Source organism: Helianthus annuus, chromosome 2 (genome assembly GCF_002127325.2).
Source record: "Helianthus annuus cultivar XRQ/B chromosome 2, HanXRQr2.0-SUNRISE, whole genome shotgun sequence".
NCBI lineage: Eukaryota > Viridiplantae > Streptophyta > Magnoliopsida > Asterales > Asteraceae > Helianthus > Helianthus annuus.
The window spans coordinates 3,197,226-3,205,649 of record NC_035434.2 but is presented as its reverse complement, the minus strand read 5'-3'; the positions used below and the strand labels follow the sequence as shown (position 1 = coordinate 3,205,649).

At 35.8% G+C, this 8,424-nt stretch overlaps 1 protein-coding gene across 12 annotated transcripts; it reads right to left on the bottom strand.

Annotated features, from left to right (window-relative positions):
• Positions 1–204: 204 nt before the first annotated feature.
• On the bottom strand, positions 205–8,091 carry LOC110908625 (glycosyltransferase BC10). 12 transcript variants are annotated; one of them, XM_035983600.1, is made up of 7 exons: positions 7,131–8,090; positions 4,657–6,007; positions 4,393–4,542; positions 4,124–4,307; positions 3,498–3,728; positions 3,042–3,389; positions 205–470 (listed from the first exon to the last, which is right to left on the bottom strand). In XM_035983600.1, exons 1-2 carry the CDS (start codon positions 7,638–7,640, stop codon positions 5,369–5,371), a joined length of 1,149 nt encoding a protein of 382 aa, XP_035839493.1. In that variant the 5' UTR covers positions 7,641–8,090; the 3' UTR covers positions 205–470; positions 3,042–3,389; positions 3,498–3,728; positions 4,124–4,307; positions 4,393–4,542; positions 4,657–5,368. The 12 variants fall into 12 exon arrangements, with proteins under 12 accessions (XP_035839493.1, XP_035839492.1, XP_035839491.1 ...); XM_035983599.1 differs by having other exon boundaries at positions 205–473; positions 4,124–4,277; positions 4,393–6,007; XM_035983598.1 differs by having other exon boundaries at positions 4,124–4,277; positions 4,393–6,007.
• Between the last annotated feature and the right edge of the window lie 333 nt (positions 8,092–8,424).

Below are 8,424 nucleotides of genomic sequence, written 5' to 3'. Positions count from 1 at the left end.
CAAACAATATTGAGTAATACAATTTATTTAGGAGGAGTTATAAATGTCTTCACATATTTGATTCATTTCTTGTTGTGAAAATAAAATATAATTATACCATGTTTTAAGGGCCAACCACAAGTAAATGGCTCAAGGGCGTAAAATGTAAATGTTTATATAATAATTATTATAAACAGGTGATTGTAGGATGTAATGCAACTGTGCTTCAAAAGATAAACCACCGGCCACCATAAACGATGTGGGCTGGCTGGCTGGCTTGCATAAGTTGTTCCAAAGGCCCAATAATAATGTTAAAGAAATGTCACCATTAACAGGAGGAGCACAGCAGAGGATTTTTCGTTTTACCAAGGCTGTTTCTATTTTATTGGAATGAAAAATAAAAAACCCAAAAACTGGAATCGCTGCATTCCCCATTGTGGTGCTGCAATGCATGCATGCATGCAACTCTTCTCTTGGTGTATCATACCTACCTGCTTCAAAGTCAAAGTCAAAGTCAAAGTCAACATCCCGACCCGAGCACAAGGACGAACTATAAAGTGTTGTTTTCTTCAAGTCTCTGTCATTCTTATTATGCTAACAAGGAGACTACTTTAAAGTTGTAAATAATAAATAATGTTGTTGACTAAGGAGATGTTTGGATGTTGCAATTTGGAGCCAATAAATGCTGCTTGTGAACAAAACTCAATTCATTTAATTTAATTTTGGTATACTCACATATTTGTTAAATTAACCATAAACACACTCGTTACATATGCCGCCGTTATGTAAATGGGTTTATTTGACGAGGTACTAACCCTGGTCTATATATAAAATTATTCAAGAAATACAACTATATTAGTTTTTCATGGTTGTAAAAATCCTGACTACCATCCAATTAGTCACCGTTAGTCCAAGGTTGACCAAGTAATTTTCCTCTAATCGACCAATTAATCGTTAGACGGTCAACAACGGTCTTAGACAGTACCGATCGGTCAAAAATGAACAGTGCCAAACAAATTCTGGCCAAATTTTGGTCAAACCATGTAAATTTTGATGATTAATCTTGTCTACTTAAAAAATGAGCCAATGAGGAGTTAAACCTTGTTTTGCTAAAAAATTACACATAAAAATGTGAGCATATATATATATATATATATATAGGGTAAGGTTCATGCGAGAACCACCTTTATTGCGAGAACCGCGAGAACCAATGTGAACACAAGCTAAAATAGCTAAAAAAAACTTAAAAAAACCCTAAAAAAACCTAACCCCCACCCCCACCCCCCCCCCAAACCTAAACCCCCACCCCCCCAAGCTAAATGCTAAAAACTAAAACCTAAAAAAAACCTAACCCCCCCCCCCCTCCAAAAAAAACCTAACCCCCCTCCCCCAAGCTAAATGCTAAAAACTAAAACCCTCAAAAAACCTAAAAAAAACCTAACCCCCCCCCACCCCAAAAACCTAAACCCCTCTCCCCCACCCCCCAAAAACCTAAACCACCCCCCCCCCCCACCCCCAAGCTAAAATGCTAAAATCTAAACCCCCCAAAAAACCTAAAAAATCTAAAAAAATAAAAAAAAATCTAAAAAAAATCTAAATTTTTTTTTATTTTTTTACTATTTTTTATGTTCAAATCGCTACTTTTAGTAGCCAAAAAAAAATTTTTTTTTGGATACTAAAAGTAGCGATTTTTATATAAAAAATAGAAAAAAAATAAAAATAAAAATTTTTTGGGTGTTTTTTAGATTTTTTTAGGTATTACTGTTTGTGTTCACACTGGTTCTCGCAATAAAGGGTGGTTCCTAACGGATCTTTGTCCTATATATATATATATATACTAGTCATTCACCCGCGCGATGCGGCGGGAAATATATCACTTAGGTTGGTGAGTTTAGGGCTATGTACGGGGCGGTTCGGTTTTTAGTCATAACCAAAACCAAATTCGCGATGCAACGGAAAACGCAACACTTGTTAGTTAGAGATAAAAAATAGGAAAGGGTATTTGATTTCTTATGTGTGTGATCATAAAAATAAATCATTATTAGTTAGTAAATCTGAGAGTTCACTGAGCATGCTAGTAGGAAACCAACGCGATGCAACAGGGTACAATTTATAACACGGTAACCATTTTCCGTTAGTTTATTAATCCTTCAATGATGTATTGTATATAATGTTTGTTCGTTTTCACATATCACATTGACAATTGCATGAGGAACATAGTGAGTATGTTATAATCTTACATTATTATGGCCTTTAGTTGATCATATAACTAAACCACCATACGACATTACGACATTACTATCCTATATATCAAGTATAAACCATTATTTGATGGAAATAATGACAATAGTAGGAATATGTTGGATTACACTTTTGGTGTACATAATAAGAGAATCAAAAAAAGACTAAAATACACCAAATGAACTCTCATTTTTCACGTAATCCAAACACCCCCAAACAATTTAGGAATAAACTCCATGAAAAACAATTTAGGAATAAACTCTATAAAAAAGCACCAATTTTGGTCAATATTTCAAATTACCTAAACTGGTAAATATTTTTTCCATCACCACGATTTTGGAAAAAAAAACTCATGTAAATCCGTTATTCTTATTATACAATAATATCGATAATAGGTAAGTTTCACTTGCACATTATAAAACAACCATCTTGTATGAAGATGATTGTGATCTTTCAAAGTATAACAAATAGTTTAGAGCTAAACTTCTCAATTAGCCCTCGAATAAAACCAAACAAATTGCAATCACAGTTAAACAAATTCAATCATCAATAGCAACCTCTTGAAAAAATGGGTCAAATTTTGACTTTCAAGAGCAGTTGCTTTTTAATCAAAATTGATATTAAATAACTCATCTGTTATACATATATATGGTAATTACGAACCACTATATTAGGATAGAAATAATTAAGATTACAAAACTACTCTATGTGTATCAAGTTTACGAGAATTACCAGGTTTGACTTTCTAAAAGTCACAAAAGGGCAGGTCTTCTGTGTTTATTAAAAACAAAAGATGAAAGTAATCTGAGGTTTAATCATACCTCCAAAAGTTAAAACGGGTCGGGCCAGGTTAGAGCGACACCAAATAGTATTGAAGCACATAAAACCACTACTAAGATGTCAGCCGTTGCCTGAGATCACAAGAAAAGGACTTGCAGTATTCAGTAACTGCTGCAAGTCTTTACTTCACTTGTAGAGAAACATGCATCCACTTGATGCAGGCTTGCTGCCTTTTCATGATTCCGAAGCAACCACCATTGCTCACACGAAGCCAAATCATAAGAACATCAGAATCCTCCATTGTATGCTAAAAGTAGATGTTTTGCCCATTAGATTCAAACCAGCCTCTCCAAGCTTCCTCTCTCTTGTTCCTCTCCAACATATTTACTCTAGAAAATAAAAAAAAATAGAAAAGTTTAAATATTTGTTATTTCAATATTTACCTCAAAAATAAAAAAGAATAGAAAACTTTAAGTATTTGTTATTTCGATATTTACCTCAAAAAACAAGATTAATAATATAGTTGGGTTCAACTTCAAGGTCTAGTGAGTTGAAATGGCTCAGTTTCACTAATCAAAGTCAACCATTCTTACTTTTTTACCTATCCTTTTAACCTTTCGTATGTGACCACGACGTAATTCTAATTGCCAGTATGGGTACCCAAGTTGTAGCAGTTATTTTTCTTTTATCAGCAGCAATAAAGCCAAACTTGAAACTGTCTTCAATATCTGAAATCAACTTAGACGAAATAAAAATACGTAAAATTTTTACTCCAAATAAACAAATACAGGGTTCTAAATTATAACAGCAGATGATATGAAAAATGTTGTAGTTTATACCAAGCTTAAATGTTTCGTTTGTATGTATTCTTGGTGCCAATAACTTACTAAATACGAAAAACATAAAATGCACATTTTATATGTATCAGCAAGAAAATCTGTTCTATTTGGCGCAGTACATGAATCATCAAACCACATAGATATAAACCATGGAATTTCAGTCACGGATGTAGATTTAAAAGAACTAATTTTTGTATATTTATGATTAAACTTTAATTAATAAAAGATGATCAATTGATATAGGTTTAAGAAAAGGGCATAAACAATAAAAAAAAGTTCCTTACTTGTCTTGACTGTATAGGTTTAAGAAAAAGGAATACATCTCAAGCTTTCCAAAAGCTAATACATCTCAAGCTTTGCAATTGCAGGTTTTTAATGCTCGGGCTTTCCAAATGTGTACTGATCCATGCACTGGTGAGATTATCTCAGATCTCAGATCTACTGAAATTTGGGCAAAGTGATTAATGACTGTAAAGAGAGCAAAACTAAGGTGAATTTATATTTATAATCTCAGATCTACTGAAATTTGGGCAAAGTGAGAAGCAAAACTTACCAGATCTACGAGACCAAAATCGGATCTGGGAGAAATCTTCATGATTCACACAAATTGTGGATGATTACTTGAAATGCCAGCCAGCCAGCCATATGAACATTTAATAACTAACTACCTTGGTAAAGATGATGTCCAGAAGCTGAGGTACATCTTTTGATTCGTAACATTATGATTAATGACCGTAAAGAGAGCGAAACTAAGGTGAATTTATATTTATAATATCAGATCTGCTGAAACTTAGGCTAAGTGAGTAGCAAAACTTACCAGATCTGCGAGACCAAAATCGGATCTGGGAGAAATCTTCATGATTCAATCTTTACCTCTGAAATCAAAACCCTAGATCTGAATCCAGAGAGAGAGCAGATGGAGAATGAGATGAGATGTGAAACCCTAGATGTGTCCGCGTGTTTATTTTAGGGGAAAGGGTATAAGTGGAATGTGGAGTTTTCTGATGCTTAAAAGACTTGTATATCATGCTTTAGGGGTGTTTTAAGGAAATCTCAATGACTTTAAGAAGTCCTTTGGATATGTATATTATATATAGTATAGATATAGATAACTGAAGATTACATATAAAAATCTCAATCCCGATTAATCGATAGTCCATACCCCACCGGCCGACCAGCGCCTAGCGATTCTTTCAGCAGCACTGTTAGTAACCCTAGTGTATATATAACAAAACCACTGTGGGTCTGTCCAATCTGATCGGACCCTCTTGACCTGCAAAGAAAATTTATCGACCGGACCCTCTTGACCAGCAAAGAAAAGTTACCGAACCGATACCCGCCCATGGGTTTTGCCACAAACTTGATGAAAAAAGGTTTCTTATAAATACAAACACTCTCATTTGTATTATAGTTGTACAACTCTCATACTACATCAATAGGAATAACAATAATATTATTCTTCAGCTATAAAAAGCTGTTCAATAAGGTCCCATCTATTCAAAAATCATCAACTGATCTCAATTAATTAATTAATAGCCAAAAAAATCTAAGGAGTTTTGTAATAATGCTTCCAGAGCACTAGGAGCAAACTTTCTCGCAAAAAGAAAGCAAACTGAAGTCGGTTGATTATTATATATGCATGTTTGATCTTCGCGTATTTTCTTGAAAAAGTTGTTTGAAACATCATTCTTCCCAAATGTAGCCGGGTGAGCACCGCCCCTCGACCAGTCAACATAAGTCAAACTCCTGTTCGCCAATAAACTTGGAGACTGAATCGTTAGCATGGTAGGGAAATAGTGTTCGTCAACATAGCACGCGGGCCTACAAAACTGGTTAAACTTAGGGTAAAATTTGGTATCTTTGATGATATCGACTGCAAGCTTTCGGTTGGTTTCGAACCATTGAGACCCTTTTCTCCATTGACTAATGTTGACTTCTGGTAACATGTTGATGTCGTACCGACCCCTGCCGTACGGGCCGAGCTCATCAACCGCGCCCATGAAGGAGAACCGTGATCTTGAAATGTAACGATAAATAATGCTGAAATTATGAAGGGGTATGCAGGCTTCTGATAATAGTACAAACCACTCGTTTGAGATGTCTAGTAACGCGTTGGCTAAAAGGCGTCGTTCTGCATCGCACATACTCATTCTTCCCCATTCCACCGTCTAATAAAAAATAAAATCAAATTATTTATATATAATAGAAAATGTCAAGTTCAATCCCCCGAGAGACTCTTAATAAGTACAATTAATTAAATAAAAGATGCAGTTTTAGTCTCGATAGTATATAATATAATACAGGATATTGGATTTAAATAACCCCAACTTTCACCATTTGGCCGATAACACTCCCAACTTACGAATTGTACCACACCAGTTCCACCTTTCAACTTATTTTCCTCTGGCACTCGCAAACTAACTGAACCCTAACCTAGTTAGCTGACGTCAGCTGCCACATCACTAAACAAGTGCCACATCATATGCCATGTCATAAAAAACTACACGTCAGATGCCACATCACTAAACAAGTGCCACGTCATGTAAACATTTAACGTCAGATGCCACATCACTAAACAAGTGCCACATCAGCAAAAAAAAAAAAAAAAAAAAAAACTAACTGGGTTAGGGGTCAGTTAGTTTCGGTATGCCAGAGGAAAATAAGTTGGGAGTGACGTGGTACAATTCGTAAGTTGGGAGTGTTATGAGCCAAGTGGTGAAACCTTTTCATTTTCAACGTGGCCATCTCCTGTCAAGTTATGTATTTTTAAATATAAAACAATTAGCTTCAGTTTAGCATCCATAATTTCAGCCATGAGCATGAGCACATGTTTTGGTCTTTTTATCAGACAGACAAACGGTTTCACACTGCCATCTCGTTGTCATAATACCACACACAGTCCTATAAATGAAAGGGAATGACTAAAAACATAACATGATCTCCAAATTTCAACACACGAGAACGAAAAGAGAGATCTGAACCTAACACTTTTATAATAACATTCATTCAACCATTATCTGTTTTCAGTCTTCCTATCCTAATTTCATAGAAACTCAAGTAAGTAAAGATTAAAGTCAAAACATGGTTACGTTTAATTCTGAAACAACCTTATACACATCAATTAGACCATATACGCTGCATATAGCACTATAAGCGGCGTACTGGGTTTACTTTTGCAGCATGATTCCCGGACAACTAGGCCTCTATACGCCACGTACAGACAGACGTGGCCTATAGAGTACGAGGTCACCACTAAATAATCTCAAAAACAACAACATAAATGTGGCTAACCTGACTAGGAATTTGCTTCCCGTAAAACACCGAAGACGTCGAAAAGTTGGAAACATAATGAGGCAAAGAATGAACATAAATAGAATAAAGCCCTTCATTCCCTACAAAAAACTTCTCCCACAACGGTGACAATGGCAATGGCCCTCTTGCCAAGAACATAAACGCAATTTTAGGCACTCGTTTAAACGGATATTCTTTAATCTGAGGAACAAATGAAGCTCTCCACAACAATTCACTGTCATTCATTGTATGCTTATTATAACTTGGAGGCTTAATAATTAGGTGGTGTAAACTAATGGGCTCTTGAAAACAAGCTTGTAGTGCTCCGGAAACTCTACTCCCAACACCAAGATTTCGATACATTCGAATACTAATAACCGAAAGCACAATGCCTGCAACTAAAAGAAACAACATGGATCTAAGTAATCTTGATGGAAAAACCCTTGATTGATTTGTTCTGATTGGGTTTGTGGTGCCGCCTTCCTCCATTGTCACTAACCTGGACTGCATCTTTAGGGCTAATCAAAGATTTGTTCTTTGAGACAATTTCACAAACACCCTGTGTGCGTCAAGAACTTTGCAATTAAGTGGATATTATCAGAAAAAGAAGGAAAATTAAACACCTTGTGAGGTATTTCAGAGATTGGTTCTTTGAGACAATTTCACAAACACCTTGTGTGCGCTCACAAAACCCAGATGGGGACCGGTGAAGAACCTAGCAATTAAGTGAAATTTTTATGCTTCTTGATGGGAAATTGATTTTTGTTGAGAAAATGAAACATCTTCTTGTGGGTTGGGGTGTTTCAGAATACAAAAATCTAAGGGGATTCTGTTGGGGAAGATGAAAAGAAACAGGAGGAGTTGGTGTTGGGAGTGTTTTGTCGTGTTGGGTTGGGTTGTTCGAGTGAGTGTGTGTGTGTGTGTGTTGGTGAATGTGCACGAGAAATCAAGAAACAACATACGAATGACGAATGAGAAAATGTAACTTTGTGTTTTAGACAGCTGTAGTTTAAGAATCTTTTAAGGTTTAATTTTGAAACAAACTTATATATGTATGTAGTGTTTGTTTCTTCAGACGTAAAACGTCTACATTCTACCGATCACATCTGTAAACGTCTGTATGAGAAGAGTTGGATCAAATGTCTGCGGAGTGTAATAAAAAAAGTGTTTGTTTTTTCCATTTCTCTCGAAATCCTCTCTCGTTTACCCTCCACAAAAAACGCCATGTCGCAACCCCCGACCCCATCCCGGGAGCGGGCGCCGCGAGCACAAGCCGGTTGTATCGGTGTTTATT